Source organism: Balaenoptera musculus, chromosome 13 (assembly GCF_009873245.2).
Source record: "Balaenoptera musculus isolate JJ_BM4_2016_0621 chromosome 13, mBalMus1.pri.v3, whole genome shotgun sequence".
Classification (NCBI taxonomy): Eukaryota; Metazoa; Chordata; class Mammalia; order Artiodactyla; family Balaenopteridae; genus Balaenoptera; species Balaenoptera musculus.
The window spans coordinates 79,314,402-79,334,508 of record NC_045797.1 but is presented as its reverse complement, the minus strand read 5'-3'; the positions used below and the strand labels follow the sequence as shown (position 1 = coordinate 79,334,508).

Below are 20,107 nucleotides of genomic sequence, written 5' to 3'. Positions count from 1 at the left end.
AGAGATATGGAAGTAGGGAAACAAGTTTGGAGGATTACAACAATTTAGCAGAGATGAAGAGAGGACAGATTTGAAAGACTTTTCTCAGGCACATGAAGCAAATTTTAGTGACCACCAAAACTATGGAAGAGAGAGGAGCCACGTACGATTCGGAGTTTTCCAGCTGAGAATTAACCCACTAAATAAATGGTGTTGCAATGAACAAAGAAGATAAGTTATGTATGAAAGTGCTCAAACTCTAAAGCACCACTCAATTACCAGCTATTGAATATTATTCAATAATTCAATCCTATTACTTACAGTGAAACTTATGGTCATCATCTTGTATCCAATCAACAAAATGTAACAACCAAAATTACAAAATTAAAAGGAAATATTTACATATGTAGAGTTACCTCATAGCAAGCATCAGAGTCTAGACAGGTGTAAACATTCTGCTGCATAGTTAACATGTCTTGCAGCAACATTCTCCAATGCGACTCACTGACAGGAGGCTGCCTGGGGGTAAAAAAGAAAATAATTCATGAAATTGCTCTCTCCAATAGGTCAAAAGTAAAAAAAATTGGTACCACTATTCTATATGCCACACAGCTCCCAGATGATCAAGAGAAATAGATCTCATTTGAATTTCCAGGACAAAAACTTTGACTAAAGATAGAGGGAAAAGTTGGGCAGCGACGCATCAATGCCAGAGATGTTGCCAGAGCGGCCGCTGCCGTAGGCTGCCTAGACACAAAACTGATAATGGCAAAGGTAAACAAGCTATGAGTTTCTAAGGTAAAATAAAGCACACGGTAAAGTAAGATAAAGCAGCTGTGATATAGCAGAAAAAGCACTTGGAGACAGGAGAATGAGTTTCAAATTCCATCTTCATCACTCTGCAGTCGCCAGCAGGGTATTTTCTTAACTTCAACCACACATGCAGACCCAGAAGGCAACAGGGGCCACACCTGGCATGTCTGGAGGTGGGAAGCACAGCAGGCCAGCCGGGCAGCCCCAGTGGTTCCTCTCAGTGGGACTCCTTGCGGCAGTCCACAGAGTTTGGGATAGAGCACTGCGGGGGTTCTCTCCCATCCAGGCGACAGCCCAGGTGCCAGCCCAGGTACGACAAGCCCTATACGGTAGCTGCAGTTCCTATCTGGCTTAGGAAGAAGCTTCATTCCCCACAAAAGTCAGTACCTTTTTTTTTTTTTTTTTAACATCTTCATTGGTGTATAACTGCTTTACAATGGTGTGTTAGTTTCTGCTTTATAACAAAGTGAATCAGTTATACATATACATATATCCCCATATCTCCTCCCTCTTGAGTCTCCCTCCTCCCACCCTCCCTACCCCACCCCTCTAGGTGGTCACAAAGCACCGAGCTGATACCTTTTGTAACAATTCCATAGGCATAGTTTTCAGGGTCCCCTCAAGGATAAGCCAGTGACCACACATGGGAAAACCAAAGCTTCAAGCCCCTACCAGGTTTTCTAGTTCATTTACACAGTTCCTCTAGGACCAATTTACCAATCAGAGATGAAGTAGTGAGGCCTACACTATCTAGTTGATCAAATACCATTTCATGTTAGTATCCAGACTTACAGAGTTAGAGAATCAGTGGTTCAGATTCTCCTGCAACAGGGGAAACGGTTTTGTTAACAATGTCACAGAGAGTCACATATTAGCTGCGTGACTATATTTAATATTCCTGAATTTCAGCTTTCTCACTGAAAGAGAATCTCAAAGAATGATAAGGAAGGGATGAGATTAATTTTGAAAAAACACAGACAATGAAACAAGATTTTTCCTGAGTATAAAAACAAGCTCAGTTACCTGTATGGATTTGAATAAATTTCTTAATTTCTTTGAGCTTCAGTTTCCTTTTTTGTATATTATGATAATTAACTTAAACTAGAATGCATGAAAAGACACTCCCCATATTTTTCTGGTACAAAGTAGTATTCAACAAGTGTGAATGAATGAATCTGGAAGTCACAAACACATCTGTTTGTTTTTCTGTAGTCACATACACAATCACTAATATTGTCTAGTAGGAGGGAGAATGTGCTGTAATTCTACCTCTCTCAAAAGTTCATCTTTGTTGAATATATGTGAGTTTGGAATCATCATTTATGTTTATTTTCTAGTCTTGAAGTTCTACATAATCATGAATCTCATTGTTTGAAAAGGGTAGGTTTGGTTTTGTTTTCTGTTTGTCAAATACCAACTGGGTGTTCCTTTTCCACGCATCATTTTCTTTCTTATGCATTAAAAACAGGGCAAATAGACTGTGTTTAATAGTATTGCTATGGAAAAATTATGCATTTGGGATCTTTCCTGCAAAAATTCTAGTCTTCAGGAATTTTTTTCACCTAAAATTTTTAATAACCATATGCTTCATTTGCTTATAGCATTTTCTATTTGCTACACAAAATGAACAATTATTTCTATCTGATATGTAATAGAGCTTAAGAGAATACATTTTTTTTTCCAGCATACAAATACACAAAACAAACTGATATATTTGCAAGTCTTCAAGGATAATCCCTGAAGTGCTTCCATTATTTAGACTTCGGTATGTGAACTCTTTGGGTGGGCTTCAAAGAATTAAAGGACTCTTTCAAATTTGGCTCGCAGGCAGAAAAGTAGCAAAATGTTTGAAAAAGTGAGTGTCCATCTTGCACCAGCTTCATAAAATCAGACCTGGGCACTGTCTAGCCGAATTCAAGTTCTCGCAGCCCAGCTGTTCTTCTAGAAGCCAGCAACACTGGGACAGATGGTATTAATGTTTTCTCACATGTGGCTAGCCTTAAGTACAGGTTCTAATTAAAATAAATTATAAGACATTATTTCCAAAGGTGTTTTTAGAATACATGCAGTAAATAAGAACCAAGAGAAGAACCTGGAGGCACTATACAAGAGGTGTGCAAATTGACAGGGAAATACCTGAATACAAACATGATGTATTAGTTACAGCTTTGGAATGGAGGTGTGTTTTCCAGCGAGAAATAGTATTGCACTCAAGATAGTAAAACCTGATTTGTGACAGTCAGTGAAATCTGCCACCATTTAGAACATGCATAAGAAAACTCGATAGGTGCTGAAGGCCAAGCCATAGTAGCGTATATGAAATAATTAAGATTCATTTCAAGTTGACTACCTTGAAAAAAGAGGCCGTACTCTCTTACATATTCACAGTTAAGTAGAATGCCATAAGTAGAAAGTAACTGCAAAGACTTTAGAAGTATTTGAGGGATTCAGTGGAAAGAGAGTAGGTAATCTAGCAGCAACAGTGAGGCTTTCTTACTGAACAGTAGGGTCTTGACTAGAGCCAACATGATGGGAAATATTGACCCATCGTTTATAGCTGTAACGAAACTTTAAGACTTAAATTGTCAAAACCTTCTAAATTATTCATTTAATAATAACTGAGAGAGGGCCAATGATATGTAAGGTTCCAAATTAGATGTTTGGTGACTGTAACACTTGCCTTAGATAAGCTTATGATTTTGAAGGGAACATAAGGCACATAAATCAATAACTATAGTAAACTGTTGAAAGAGACAGAGATAAAGAGAGAATTTTAAGACTTCCTATAAATCTACAATTATTTTAAGAATTACTATAAATCTATAATAATTAATACAGGATGATTGTTAGAGGAATGATAGACAAACGGATCAATGGATCAAAATAAAGAACCCCAAAATAGGCCCCCATAATATGGAAAACTGATATTCAACAAAGATGCAAATGCAATTCAGTACAGAAAGGACAGTCTTTTCAACAAATGATGCTGGAATATTCAGATATTAAAAAAAAATAATCTATACCTTAACAATAAACAAAAATGAACTTTCAAAATGGGCCATGAAACTGATTGTAAAATGGGAAACTAAAAATTTTACTAAAAATGGCAGGAGGAAATCTTTGTGCCAAAAGTTTCTTAACATGACATCAAAAGCACAAAGAAAAAATTGATAAACTGGACCTCATCAAAATTTATAAAGTAGGTCCTTCAAAAGACACAGGTATGAGAATGAAAAGATAAGGCACAGATAGGAGAAAATCTTTGCAAAGCCTACATCTAATAAAGGACTTGTATCCTGAATATATAAGAAAACTCTCAAAATCAGTAAAGAATACAAAAACCCAATTTTTAAAATGATCTAAGAAGATACACTGATGTCAAATAACCACATAAAAAGATGCTCAACGTTATTACTCACTGGAGAAAGCAATTAAAACCAAAATTAGATACCATAACATACCTATTAAAATAACTAAACCTTAAAAGACTGACCATAGCAAGTACTGACAAGCACGTAGAACAACTGGAACGTTCCTAAAAGACTGATTAAAAAATAAAATGGTACAAATGCTTTGGAAGACAGTTTGGCAGTTTTCTGAAAAGTTAACCATCCACCTACCATACGATCCTGCCATTCCACTCTTCTGGATTTATCCAAAAGCAATGAAAGCGCATGTCCATACAAAGGCTTGTACATGAATATTCATAGCAGCTATATTTGTAAAAGCCAAGACTCAAAGTAAACCAAATGTCCATCAACAAGTGAATAGATAAACAAAGTGCAATAAATCCATCAATGGAATACTAGTCAACAAACAAAATGGAATAAACTACTGATCCATGATACAACACGGATGAATCACAAAATAATCATGCTGAGTGAAAGAAGCCAAACAAACAAACAAACAAAGTGCATACTGTTATGACTCCATTTACATAAAATTCTAGGAAATGCAAAGTACGATACAGAGACAGAAAATAGATCAGTGATAGCCTGGGGAGGGGATGGGGGTGTAATGAGGAGAAGCAGAAGGAGGGAGGGGATTATAAATGAGCAAGAGAAAGCTTTCAGGGGTGATGGATACATTCATTATTTTGACGAGGTGATGGCTTCGTGGGTATATACATATATCAAAACTTATCATATTCTATACTTTAAATATGTGCAATTTATTGTTGGCCAATTATAACCCAATGTAGTCAGAAAAAGAAAAAAAGTAGTACTTTTTCTTAATCACATACAATTATCAATTAATTTTGTTACTCACTTACGACCGGTGTGCCTGGTCAATCTAACCATCAGCTTGCGTGCCTCTTCTGAGCTAGACTGAGTATTTTTAACATATGAAATTGGTTTCTCAAGTCCATGTTTCTCCAAAATCTCTGACACACTGTAAGTAAAAAGAAAAATGTTTAAATAAGTCTTGCTACCAAACAAAAAAGCTCTAAGAATCTTAAACACATAAGTAGCACTTAGGTGTTAAAAGTATTTTTTTAAAAAGTAGCATAAAGAATGACCAGGGCTTCCCTGGTGGCGCAGTGGTTGAGAATCTGCCTGCCAATGCAGGGGACACGGGTTCGAGCCCTGGTCTGGGAAGATCCCACATGCCGGAAGCAACTGGGCCCGTGAGCCACAATTACTGAGCCTGCGCGTCTGGAGCCTGTGCTCCGCAACAAGAGAGGCCGCGATAGTGAGAGGCCCGCGCACCGCGATGAAGAGTGGCCCCCGCTCGCCGCAACTGGAGAAAGCCCTCGCACAGAAACGAAGACCCAACACAGCCATAAATAAATAAAAAATTAAAAAAAAAAAAAAAGAATGACCAAATTTTACACATTACATTAATTCTCACAAAAAAAAAGTTAATAATTATATATCAAATCTTATTTCCCCTACTGACTTTTATTACAATACACCTGGGATAAGTTAACATTTTTTAAAAAGCCTGGCATATCCTTATCTCAAAATCTTTTTTTACAATTTTCCTGTGCTCTAAGAGCATCAAGTCAGCAAAATAAGACAAATCTATAATTGCAATACCCAGCTTTAACTCTTAACAACCTTAGTGAGTATTCTGTTATAGGCAAGGCTGCTAGAAAAGCAATAAGCAAAGAATTTTAGGGTTGGAAAACCACAGAAACCCCATAAGGCTCAATCTCCCTCAAGAATCCATTCTGTAAATAAACAAATAAGATTTCTGTTCTCATATGGATCTTCTTGAGATATCCTATTCCATAATTATCAGCATTGTATATACACCTTTTCTGTCTCACCAAATGTCACATTTATGAATTAACCACTACTGGGCTTAAAGAGAGGTCAGACAAAATTGAGTAACTCTTCATAAAGATAAGTTCCATGGGTCACGTCACCTGACATTATATACACTAAAACATTTATCAACTATTAATGGCCATGAGGTGGAACTGGAAAAAAGAGTTCTCCTTTTAAAAGGTTAGTAAATTAAGGTGAACAATGAAAGACCTGGGTATCATCCAGAAACCTAAAGGGTGTTACAGTTTCCTTGAGGTACTGAGAGCATACTTTGACTATCAAGACAACCCATGGTTACACCCAGGAACGTCTGGTGAAATAAATGATGTGTATTATGAAATAATTTTTTTATGAAATGCATTATGTTTATTATACTGTATTTCCTTGAGAAAGCTCTTTTCAATTTCATTAGGGAAAAAAAGGAAACCATGCAGATTTGTAAGGAATGAATCTATACTGACTTAACCCATTAAGCTTTGTTCAAACTATGCTCAATTTTTCAGGGAGGCTGGGGAGAAGAGAGGGACACCGAATCAGTAGATTCCCAAATTCTTACACTTTACATATTACCACTATCAAGTGATGTTATTACCTATAAGTTCTATAATTATATATTGGAAGAACAAAGTTTACTAGTCCTAAAATTTCATTTTTAATGCAAATATTTAAAAATTACACACAAGCACATTATATATACATAAAAAAATGAACACTAGTAAACAATATTAAACTTCCTGAATAGCAAATTAGAAATTTTCAGTCTCCAAAAGAGACAGTTTAATGCTTCATTTTCACAGTAAAGAATATTGCTAGAGTCACTAATATAATATAACCCAGAGAGTCAATCAAATGTAGTATAACCCAAAAAGGAAAGTTAGGGTTATAATAAACATTGTTTGCTGATGGATGTAATAACTGCTGAAGGAACTAATACTTCTTATTTACCTACTATGTGTGAGGTACTTTAAATGCTTTATTTAGTATCAATTTCACATCTCATGAGGTAGATATTATAGCTAAGAAAACCCTAGGCTCAAAGATCACACAGCTAGTAAGTTACAACACCTAGATTTGAACACAGTTCTACTAGTCTTCAAAGTCCATGTTCTCATTACTGTAGCATTCTGCTAAAATAAGCTAGTATTATATTCATTATTAAGAAAATTCACTCCTAAGAGAGTCAAACAAATATTAGGTCAAAGCGGAAATGATCACTAGGCATATTTAAGGTAACATTTCTTGGACAGACCTCCTTAATCAGCATAGAACCAAAAGATCATCATTTTTCTCACCTGAGAATGTGTTCCAGTTGGTCTACCATGTCATGAAGAGCTGTGGTTACCTCTGTCTTCTGACTAAAGGATTAAGAGAAAACAATTAAAATTAGGTTTTAGTAGTAACTTTTTACCTGAAATACTAAATTCACTTAAGTTTAAAAAAAAAAAAAAGTGATGTTTCCCTTGTACTTAATATATGACAGTAACACCCTGTCCAGTAAAAGGTCAGTCTTATCTCCTACACTCATTCAGCATCTTTCATGACTCAAAAGAGATTAAGATAAAAAATACTGGAATATAACAATATTCTCTATTACAGATTAGTGAGATATGGGCAACTATTTTCCTAAGAACTTTTAGTTCAGTTCTGCTAAAAGCAAAAAAGAATTATAAATCAGTTGTAGTCTTTCTTTAAAGAAGTGGTAAATGATAAAGCCATCATTTATTTCTCTTCTTTTAACCAATAAAACAGATTAGGAACCATGGCCCTGCACGCTGGCTTTCTCCTAGTCCTATCTATTCCACCTGTGACTCCCCTAGGACTTTTCCATTAGGATTCTATATACTCAGGGGACTTCTCCCATGTCATCATTCACTCTGCCTCCACTGCAATATTTTAAAACGAAAGAGAAGTACATAGCCATCATACAGATAATTCCTACCGGGAGTGGAGATAACAAGCACTTTTCCTTTTTCCTTTCTCAGGAAAAAAGTAGACGGGGGACTAGGAGAAACATTACTGTGAAAAAGATCATAAACTAATAACGCGGCTGATAGGGTAGATTTAGCACGGCACAACGCACGTACGAGTGCAAGGGATTTGGTAGAAAAGTTAAGCAACTGCTATAAAAGCCCTCTGCCACCCTCTGCAACTCTGTGTCCCAACCTTGGAGGGACGACTCTCAACTGAGAATCACTGTACCTGACACTGTCAGGTGCCTTCCAACCAACGATTCAACTGACTTCCAGCAAGATCTTAGGATTTAATAAGAAAGCTAAATAAAAATCTTTATCTGGACTTGGAAAATTAAAAATGACCTACTTGAACACAGAAGTCTCACTCACTATTTTAAAACTATCAATCTGTCCTGGTCTAAATCTATGTGGCAATTATTTCATGCAATTTACAAAGATTATACTATCTTTTTAAACCAAGTTTCAGACCTTGGACTAGAGTGACAAATTAGGGTATATTCCACTTAAAGTCCTTCAAAAAAAAAAAAAAAAGATCATTCATCGGAGAGAACTTCAATTAACATACTCATTCAGAAACAATATTTTTTAAATTATCATTTTGTAACTCTACAATAAACATTTGTCACTGATTTTCAGAATATAGTGTTCTTCCTTTGTGAACTGACATTCACAAACATAATGACTAAAGATTTTTTTCAGCCAGATGAAATGGGCTGCCTAGGTAAGATGTACAAAAATTTAATTTCCTAAACAGTGAAAAAATACACAGTTAACCATTTGGTAAATAACAACCATTTCACCACTAAAAATAAACGACTGATCACTGGGAGAACGTGAATTGACAAAGTTGGCACAAGGAGCAAAGAGAACCAGAGTAAGTATTTTGAAGGCCTATATTTTAATACTAGGCTAATTTATAATTGCAAATTATTTAGAAAACTATAATTATGAAATACAATCATTAAGAAATAAATGGAACAACAAAAGAGTACCATGCTATTTTTTATGTTTACCAAAAAAAAATCTGTTAGATCAGAAACCATTAATCTGAAGCCATAAAAAGCTTTCAGCCACGCATACACAAAAGAGGCACTTCTTAACCTACACATTCTTTGAAAACAAATATACTCATCCTCTCATTATAATGTATACATAAAAAATGTTCTTTTAATATCATCATTCAGTTGATATAATGACTATCTCCTCATGGTAGGCAAATTACTATTTAAAAGTTAATAGATAAGCTCTAATTGATATTTATGCTTATTTGATCTTACTGAAGAACTAAGTCTAATACATTTATTTTTAAAAATTGCACATGTCAGTTGGAAGTCAATGATTTCACCTAGATGATTCAAGGACAACCAAGGGGCATCAAGTGGGCAGAGGGACCATCAAATTACCCACCTAGACCATTTAAGGAAGAAACTCCCCACCACTTCTGCTCTCTGAGGTGCTTGTTAAGAAGAGGATTCTGCATCTCTTGTCACCCTCTGGGAAGAGCACCTTGACTACTGATACTCTGACATCCACTGGGCTGAGGTTTTTAAATGATGAGTAATGACAGTTTGCTAAAAAACTGTTAATACAATCCATGTTACCAGCCCTTTGTTGCCTACTGAAGGCCCACGGTTCCCAGAGGTACACTTGCTGCTCTTCACTAAGGATGAGAGGGAGCTTGTGGTCCTATCTGTACAGGTTTGGGTAATAAATAGATGCTGTGATTATAACTCTTCCTACATGAAGATTCCCTAAACCTGGACTGAGGAAGGGAAGTATTAACCAGTAGTACAGTCTCCATTTAGCTTTACCAGTAACAAGGCTAACTGCTTTCTTTCTTGGGGGTCAGTACTTAGACTCTTAATGAGAAGAGATGAATAATCAGGATCTACAAACCACCCAACATTTCTGTAACATAATACACAGAATCTAAGATTACCTTACCCCCCCCCAAAATCAAAACTGAAGCAAGATTGACAATCTAGCTGCTCACATATAAGGCAATTTCCCAAGGACTCCTATAATGAAAAGCCTTCAGCTTGCCAACAGGCATCCAATCAACTTTTAGTATCTTAGATATAAATTAATGGCCAAGAATCACTAGACATGGAGGAAAGGTCCTCACAGTAAAAACAGAGATGCAAACAAACAGAATATGAAAAATCAGAGATCACGGTGGGGTAAGGGTTAATGCAGGGTGTAGAAATGAATTTGTGCATCTGTGAAACAAGAGCAGGATATTATTTTGTTTGAAAGTGAATGAGAAAAAGTTCTTGGAATTTAAATAAGAAAGCCAAAATAAATTTTAAATTCAAAATACAGATTAGAAGATAAAACTATAGAAATCTCCCAGATCACTTAACAAAAGATCAAAACATGGGAAAAAGAACAAAAAGGGCAGTAAATAAATTTAAAATGTGCAAAAAAACAGTAAAAAGAAGGACATGCAAATAAACTTATCAAGGAAACTTAACAGGAAAAAAATGTAAGAAAATTTCCCAACAGTTTGAAGGACATGAGTTTCCAGGTTGAAATACATGATTTAAATGAACAATGATAAATTTAGACTCAATAAAACACATCCTTATGATATTTCAGAACATTAGAAATGAAGGGAAGGTACTGAAGTATTCCAAAAAGGGGAGGAAAGAGCCATATAATGGCCTTGGACTTCTCAACAACACTGAAAGGAGAAGACAAGAGTGATGCCTTCGGAACTCACAAGGAAAAGGATCAGAAACCTAGAATTCCATACACAGCCAAGCCTTCCATCAAGTGTAAGGATGCAATTATGATATTTTTTTGACATGTGATAGTCTTAAAATAAAAATGCCTCCATGCAACATTTGACAGGAAGCTATTCAAGATTATGTTCCATTAAAATGAGGGAATAAGAAAGGGAAAGATAATAATCCCAGAAATGCAGTACGCAACACAAGAGAGACGCAAACAAAAGGCCAAGGATGAACGCTGTACAGCAGAGTAGAGAACAATTCATATCAAAGGAAGAGAAAAGACAATTCTAAGAAAGATGTTTCAAAAGTAAGAGGGAGAGAGAGAGACATAGAGTGAAAAGAGAAAGGAGAGATTACTAGATATTTTTGACCTTGAAAAGGAATTTTACACTTCTGTCAGAAGAGGGAGGGAGGTAAATGGAAACAAAAAACAATGACAAAAAAGGAAATTATTCAATCCATGAAAAACAAAAAGTTGCATAAAAAGAAAATATAATCATACCTAGCTCTGTGTAAACAGTATATACATAATCATAATGATAGAAATACCACTTTGACTACACTGAAAAAATGGTTAAGAGAAGTAGGTATGGGGGAAGGGTAGGCGTCAATGAAAGGAAGTCAATAATCATCTAAAATTGTAAAATCAATAAATAGCAACATGAGCATAATATTTTAAAGGAGGCAGGCAAAGTCAAGAAGAAAATCATGATCTATAATGAGTGTTTACTTTTAGAAGACAGGTACCAAAGGATGGGGAAGGAGAGCAACCAATAGTTTTTTATCAATTACAAGTCTTCCTGTACCCTGATTTTAACTAGTACATACATTATTTATTTTATGGTTAAAAATTAGAAGGGGATCATGTTCTCTTGGACTTCATGATTTTAGAATAGCACCTCCTCATCCCCACCAATTTGTTTTTCTCCATGTCACTGACTTTTCAAAGTGAAAAGACAATATGACCTGTAGAATATCTCACAGTCTGTATTTATCTGGGTTTTTTCTTCATGGTGTTATTTAAACTTGTTCTCTTATTCCCTACATTGACTGTAAACTAGAAGTTTGGCTTAAAGGATTGATTAGATTCAGGGTAAGTAATTTTACTTCATACTGCTTCTCACCAGGAGGCACATATGGCTAGGCTGCCTGATTGTAAGTGATGCCATATTTGATAACTTGATCAAAGGTTACGGCAGTCAGACTTAGACTTTATAAAGGTAAATTTCCCCTTTGAAATTACAAAAAAAAATATATATATATATTTGCTAAAGGTATTACCTTGGTACCATGCAAATATCCCTTTCCCATCAATTTTTCACCTGATTTCAATTCTATTAATGACTACGTGAAACAATTATTCCACATTGGCTTGCAAAATCAAGTGACTTCTATCATTCATTTCACACAAAAAAATAAAAATTTCCTTGGAAGGAAAAGAGAGAGAGAAAAGAAGAAAGAGAGAGGAGAAGAAGAAAACAAAGCATGAGGAAGACTTCTTGTCTAAACACCTGATTTTGCAAATGAGGAAACTGATGACCAGAGAAGTTACATGACTCAGCTGTAGTCACAAAGGCTTAGAAACAGGCCCACCGATTTTTCATTCAGTGCTTTTCCATGTGCTGTTATTAACTTCTCCAGATATGAAATTTATAATATGTACTATGTGTTAAAAGAGTGATTAAAGGAATGATTGTTATGTGACTTCCAAAGAGAAAATATAAATCTGATTTGCATACCACTAAATGAGGTATGTATATCCGTACATTATTACTTAGAAGTTTTACTCTGGGCAAGGGCCAAGAACAAACAATTCATAGAAAAAAATACAACTAGCCCATAAATAAGGAAAAAGCTTAATTAGAAACACAATTTAAAACCAAGAGATATCACCGTCTATCCACTTAAGAGAGTACTTTTTGTTGTGGTGGTAGTGATATTCTTGCTTGCTTTTTAATGGATAATTATCAAGGTTAACAAAATTTAGTGACGTCCTATATACTGTTAGAAAAACAAGTGTCTATCTCGAGGCAACAGGTTTGCACATGATCTCATTTTCTTCTTTATATTCCCAAAATTCTCTATAATGAACATTCAGAGAAGCAACATCTTCATTTTAACTGTTAGAGTAAAAAGACACAACCATAACAAAGGCACACTGTGTGTTCTTACCCATATCCTCTTTGTGGCAGACATTCTAATACGTCATAGCAAAGAGCGAGCTGGTCATTTCGTTCACAGCTATAGATGCATTCTAGTGCTACTGCCATCAGTTGGTCCTGATCAGGAATAATTTTTTGCTGCAACTAGAGAAATAAAACATGTTGTGCTAAATGTCAATAGATTTACATTCCATTTTGCCATATCCCAGTACCACTGTCAATAGAATATTAAATAGTGCAATTAATCAGCTGCAGAAACAAATCTTGGTTTTTCCTTTAGCTTACAGACTTTTGGGGTCTTTAATTATTCTAAATGAAATTGCATTTTAATTACAGAATCAGCAAGAAAAGAAAATTTGTACCCATAAGCTTTGCATCTGCTGAAAACAGATTCTTCAATTCATGACCCATTCAAGATAAACTAGATAGAAGAAACACAGTGAACTAAAAAGGCAATTCATTAAAAACAACATTTCTAACCCTAAAACCAAATTTTATGTGTTTCAATCACAAAAATATGTAAAATTCCTTAACATTCAGAGATGTTCAAACCTACTATTTTTCAGTATGCATTATGTATTAGTCATTTAACACAACAGTATTGACATTCTATTCGAAAGAAGTCGCATTGTAATGAGGTAATATTCATATCCCAAAATACACTCCATATTTCTGATGCAGAAAAATGGCTATTGGGGGTCACTTTCCCACTGTAAACAACAGAGACCCATTCTTAAAGTATTTTCTGGGATATAAAAATAACAGATTTGTGCCTTGTTTTTCTCATCTATAAAACTGGAATATTAACATCTTCTTAATAGCATTGTTGTGAGGATTAAATAAATGAATACATGTAGAATGCTTATGTTATTACCACCACGAAACCAAAATAGAAGTTTGAAACTATTTTCTTAGAGCCCTTTACAACAACAAAATAAGCTTAAGATGATTTCCATAATAACCATCTACTACTTTTCAACATTTTAGTAGAAAATCACAAAACAGAGAGGAAAGTGATGAAGAGAAGCTGCCAAACAAAGGCATTTTCTCAGTAGAAAAACCACATCAATGGATGAGAAGAAGAAATGGATGGAAAGAGGAAACCTTAATAAGGTTATCAGGGAAGTAAAGTTTTCTAAAGTACTTGGGTTAAAGGATTTCTTCAAGGTATTAAGAAATATGTCATTAATTTGACATCAACATTTGACAAAGAGTTAGTTATCCAAGGTTGCAAAGTGACAAACTGGTGAAATAGGGACAAGCAGGGTACAACAAGAGTGTCAGTAAAGCAGAAACTAACACACCATTGTAAAGCAATTATACTCCAATAAAGATGTTAAAAAAAAAAAATTAACGAAAATAGCTAGCTTTTCCCATTTTCTTATTGTGTGCCAGGTACTGTTTCTAAGCGCTTTAAGTGCATTAATTCACAAATCCTCAAAACAATCCTGTAAGGTTAGTGCTAGTATCATTTCTACTTTACATAAAGGGAAAATCGAGGCACTGAGGGACGAACAACTTGCTCAAGGCACAGAGCTGGTCACGGTCAAGCCAGGATCTGAGCGCAGGCAAGTGGCTCCAGAGCCTAAGCTAAGCGTTAGCTCTCACGATCCTGCAGCAGAGCTTCACGTACGGAAGGACGGAAGAGCCTGAGGAAAAATATGGCAATAAACAATAAAAAAATATGGTAATAAAAAACATGGTCAGGAAGCACCTGAGGAAGATGAAAAAACGGAAACCAGTTTCAGTCAAGGAACATCGTGGGAAACCGGCTGAAACAGAAGCCATAGCCCTTGATGTTTCCCTCCATCTTCCTGCTTCCTGTCTTTCCCTCCCTGAGACACTGAAGTGTCACTTGAAAGTTACCTGTTCTAGAGTCCCTATTTGATCAGGTATGCTCAAAACCCTTTAGTAGACCTTCAATGTGAAAGGTAAAGAGTAAACTTTCTGCTTTCCACTCAGGCTCCTTCGTGGCCTGGTGCCCACCCATTTTTCCAGTCCTATGAACCGCTACCTCTCCGCTCAAAGTTTTAATTCACTCAGGTTAAATAACTTGCCTTTATCTAAACATGGCATTAGTCTGATTACGTCCCCTTGTCTTATTCTACTCCTACCTGGAATGTCTTCTCAAGGAACTTCTTAAAACCTTAGTCCCTAAAACCTCCCGAATAATCCAGTTTTATGTCCATTTGGCTGACTTCAATTGGACTTCCCCAGATTTCCAGAGTCTCTTGCTTATACTTGATAAATGCTGGTCCAATGAATAAATCCTCATACTACTCTCTACATGAACTCTTTCTCCTCTCTGTACTCCTATGGCACCTTTCTGTTCTCTTCCTATGCCACTCAGCATATCCTTCTTAATACAATCTACTGTGTACGTGAATCATAATGCTCACATTAAGATACTTTTCACTGTTGTCCTATTAGACTCTCTACAGATGTCCAAATTCATACAGTAAGACACACTTCCTTTTATTCTCATTATTCCTGTACTAATATCTCAGTGGTCACTATTAAACCATCATTTGTCCCACCTCAAGCTAATAGGAGGGAGCCCATTTAGGACTTTCCAAGAAATCAATAAATCTTCCCCACCATGGGCAGCAAATTATCTCCCATATTGCATAGCAAGGTAAAATGTGACAAAATCATAATTTCTTTTAAAAGGTCTTAAAATTATGCACTAGTAGACAACTAGAAAAAGAACAACAGATGTTAAGATAGAATACTTGGGAAACCCCAGAGAAACAAGCAAGAAAAGAAATCAGTGAAACAGTGAAAGAATCACTGAAAATTATCATACAAAAATCAATAACTTTCATATACACAAACAATAAAGTTAGAGAAAATGAGGGTAAATAAAACGCAATTTGTAATGTAAACAGAAAATTAAGTGGTTAGGAATAGATTTAACAAGAAATGTGCAAAACCTATATAAGGAAAAATTTTAAACATTCCTGAAAGACACTAAGAAAGATATGAACAAATAGAATGATGCCCCCTATTCTTGAATAGGGTGACTGAACATTATACTAAAGTTCAGATAGAAAAAAATATATACAAGAATAACTTTTAAAAAACTGGGGGAAAGAAAACACTACAAAGGAATACTACCCATACCAGACTTTAAAAACACACTATAAAATCTCTATAATTAAAACAGTGTCGTACTTAGTATATGGACAAACAGACCAATAAAACAATAGAGAAACTCTAGAATTAGACTCAAATGGAAATTTTGTATATGACAAAGGTGGCATCTCAAATCACTCAGGTACAGATAAACTTTTTTAATAAATGGTGCTGCAACAACTAGGTAGCATTAGGGAAAACATAAAATAGATCCGTATCTCACACCCTGCAAAAGAACACTCCAAATAGATTAAGGGTCTAAACATAAAAATAAAGCCATACAAGTACTAGAAGAAAACATGAGTGATTTCTTCTTTAACCTTGTAATAGGAAAAGGCTTTCTCACCATGCCTCAAAATACAGAAGCAATTAAAAAAAAATCGCTCAATTTGATTACAAAAAATAAACTGTAAAAGATTTTGCATGGCATAATACACCATAAACAAAGTCAAAAGACAGGCAACCTACCCACTGGGTGAAATATTCACAATAGAAACCACAGAAAAAGGACTAATTACACTAATATATATGAATTTCTAAAAGTTAAGGCACAAAGAAACAAAAATCAAAGTGAAAAATGGGGAAAAGGCAGGAATGGACAATTCACAAAAACGACAATGCCTCTCAAGCATATGAGAAAATGTTCAAATTCACTCATATTTAGAGAAGTACAAATTAAAACAACACTGAAATGTAATTTTTCACTTATCACGGTGGCAAAATGTTTTAAATATGACAACAAATTATGTCTGCAGAGTTGTGGAGAAACAGCCATGCTCACACAGTGCTGGTGGAAATGTAAATTGGAACAACCCGTCTGGAGAGAAATGTGGTAAATACCAACACAACCCTGCCTTCAGAGCCTGGAATCCCCTTGCAGGAATATGCCCTGAAGATATGCCAATAGTACAAAATAAATATAAACAGGTTACTTGTTGTAGCACTGTTTGTAATTGTAAAATACTGGGAATAGCATAGAAAACTAGTGAGACTGGGTAACAGTTTTCAATTTTATATTTTAATTTATATAACCACACATGGCTAGTGGCTACCGTACTGAACAGCACAGTCCTAGAGGCACTTTTCAATTTCCTAAGGAGTGTGGGCCCAAAGTAGGCCAACAGGAAATTGCAGCTGAGAGTTTACAGTGTTAAGGAGACTTTCCCATTTGTCCCCATTACTGGAATACAGTCTGGTATCTACAAGCAGAAGGGCCTAGTGAGTATCCAATACTTCTAATTTGGACCCCCAAAGGATCATATCCTAGGAATACGGGAGAACTGGAAATAGGACAGTCTTTTTGAAACCTGAAACAGCTCAATACCGGATCAGATTAAAGTGACCTTCACCATACGAGAATGGTGGGAACAGCAAAAACAAGAGTGGCATATTCCATATTCCCCCAAATTCTAATCTATTATATCTGGGTTGGGCCTAGAAAATTGTTTTCTTTTTAATCCATATAGTTCTGATGCACAAATGCATTAAAAAAAAAAAGTATAAAAGACAGAAAATGATACGAGAAGGTAGAATATTTTATTCCCAAGTCATCTCTATCCAGACTTGCCCAAGTTACTTCACAAGTTTCACTTCCCAAAGAGGGATTCAAGCAAAGAGTAATGGCTTAAAATCAGAAATGAGTGCTTAAAATCAGGATGTTATAAAAGAGAGGAAGAGTTTGAAACACATGAGATAGTTGAAAAGCCAAATTTGTATTTGTCTTATTGTTCCCATTATTCCCTCCCCCCTTTCTAGTAGAGGATTGTTCTTCCCTGCCCCATTAACACCAGGTGTGGCCACAGAGCCTTCAGCCTGTGAAATGTGAGAGGGAGTAATTTGAGGCACTGGGAGCTAAGCTTTAAGAGCCACTGAGTGGTTCTACTTTGTTCTTTTTCCTGTGCCACAAGTCAGAAAAGGGAACTGTTCTTTCAGCCTGAGTCCTGGAATGAACAAGACATGGAACACAGCAGAAGCCCAACCACAGCCTACATGACACTTGTGAGAAATGAACATTTGCTGTTGTCAACTACTTAGATTGCAGGGTCATTTGTTAATGCGGCATACCTTAACCTAAGCTGTTGGATACAGAAATCACGGCTCCTTTTATAGCACTAAAAATACCTTGTGCATGATTCATGGCAGATCCAAGGTAAATTCTTTTTGTGAACAGTCAAGGAAAATAAAATAAAAACAATGCTCCATTTGTGTGGTAGCAACTCTCTGGAATTTGTTGAGATTTTGCTTTATGGCCTGGTATCTGTCATTTCTGCAAATATCTATTATGTGCTTGAAAAAATAGTTTTTCTATAATTGTTTGTTGCTGGGTTCTATGTTTGTTCATTATATCAAGCAAGTTAATTGTCTTATTCAAATGTCCTAGTCCCTTACAAAATTTTTGTCTGCTTTATCTATAAATTACTGAGCCTGTTTGAAATTTAAAAAAAAAAAAAAAAAACAATGCTCCAAGGACAATCCTAGCACAGCAAATAAATGTAATCAGGTGATCTAAAGCATCATAATGAAACCCAGAGTTAATCATTCATGCCTTCATTTGCCCTGCCAAAATGCACTGAGCACTTGCTCTCTACACGGCACTGGGCTAGTCCCTGGCAGTACAGAGACACCGGAGACAGAGAGGACGGACTCAGGAAACAAAGAGAGGGAGAGACAAACTTGAACAAGCAATGACAGCACAGTGAGATATGAGTTATTCTAGAGGCAGCTACAAGGCCCACCCTAGCACAGATAAGTCCCCGGAGGTTTCACAGCAGAGGGAGTCTTGGACAGCAGGATCCTGAAGGGTAGGCAGGTATTTGTTAAATGAAGGAAAGGGGCCCGATTACCACAAGCAAAGGAAATAGGTTCACAGAACACAAAAAGGCATGAAAGAACCTGACAGGGTGAAGAGGTGAAAAGTTAGTGTGGGTAAACCAGTGCACTCATGAAAGGAAATGAGGCTGAAGAGGTAGACTAGAAGCAGACCGCAAAGAACCTTCCACGCCACTTAAGAGAGCCCAACATTTACCCTGCGGGCAATGGTAGGCCACCAGAGATTTTCTGTAGATCATGACATGATCAAATTTGTGCTGTGGAAAGATAACATCGATAGAAATAGAGAGGGTGGATTGGAAAGGAAGAGCCCAGCAACACCATTATTCTCTGCTTTGATTTTGACATATTTCAAGAAAGGCAAATGGCTATATATTTTATTCAAAAGGCACATGCTAAATTGCCAAGTAAAAACAACAAAAAGCTAACTATATACAAAGGATTTACAAGACTCTGTAAGGAAGAAGGATCGCAAACAAGATTGCTGGAAAGAATTTAAAGTCACTTCTTTCTTCCTCATAAAACATTCATATTCAACCCATCCTGCTTCTCACATAGCATTCTGCTGTCATAAGCAACCCACCCTCGGCTCATAGTAAACCACCCCAAATTTAAAATCAGAATACTAAATGGAAACTGCTTATGAGAAGATGGAAAACTTTAAATAGCCAATGAACACAGATATTTCTGACAGACAGCCCTTCCAGAAACCAAAAAATGTGTGAGATTAACTAAGCAATGCTTTCCTTTTCATCTTGATTATAATGGTCTATGACCATATACCTCAGAGGACATCAAATTGCTAACAAAAGCTAGTACAAGGAGTACTTTCAATTAGAATTTAGGATTAGAAGGGGCCTTCAATGCTCTGCTTGAATCCCAACCTAATGCTTTAACTCTCACTACAAAGTCAGTGCCTCGAGTGACTACGCCATACTGCTTGCGTCCCCTCCAATGGAAAGGGAGCCACTATCCCTTGAAACAGTATATTTGATTTATGGTTAAATTAAGAGGTTATTTACATTTCAAAAGTAACCCGCACTTAACAAAACGATTTATCACCAGTAAATCTGAACAACTATTTGATTTCTATAAAAAAGATAGATAGATGATAGATAGATAGATAGATAGATAGGTCAGTCTTAAGCAAATATAAAAGTTATTAAGAATAATTATAAGATTTTCTTATGGGATTCTAAAAATTTTAA

The 20,107-nt window shown here is 35.9% G+C and overlaps 1 protein-coding gene across 3 annotated transcripts in view; it reads right to left on the bottom strand.

Annotated features, from left to right (window-relative positions):
- The window catches only part of NBAS (NBAS subunit of NRZ tethering complex), a 342,092-nt gene that overhangs the window by 174,160 nt on the left and 147,825 nt on the right, over positions 1–20,107 (bottom strand). For all 3 annotated transcript variants that reach the window (XM_036873210.1, XM_036873209.1, XM_036873211.1), the window contains 4 exons: positions 12,946–13,079; positions 7,358–7,420; positions 5,062–5,184; positions 396–498 (listed from right to left, as the gene is read on the bottom strand). In XM_036873210.1, the coding sequence (XP_036729105.1) occupies positions 396–498; positions 5,062–5,184; positions 7,358–7,420; positions 12,946–13,079 (423 nt within the window). The remainder of the gene's footprint in view (positions 1–395; positions 499–5,061; positions 5,185–7,357; positions 7,421–12,945; positions 13,080–20,107) is intronic.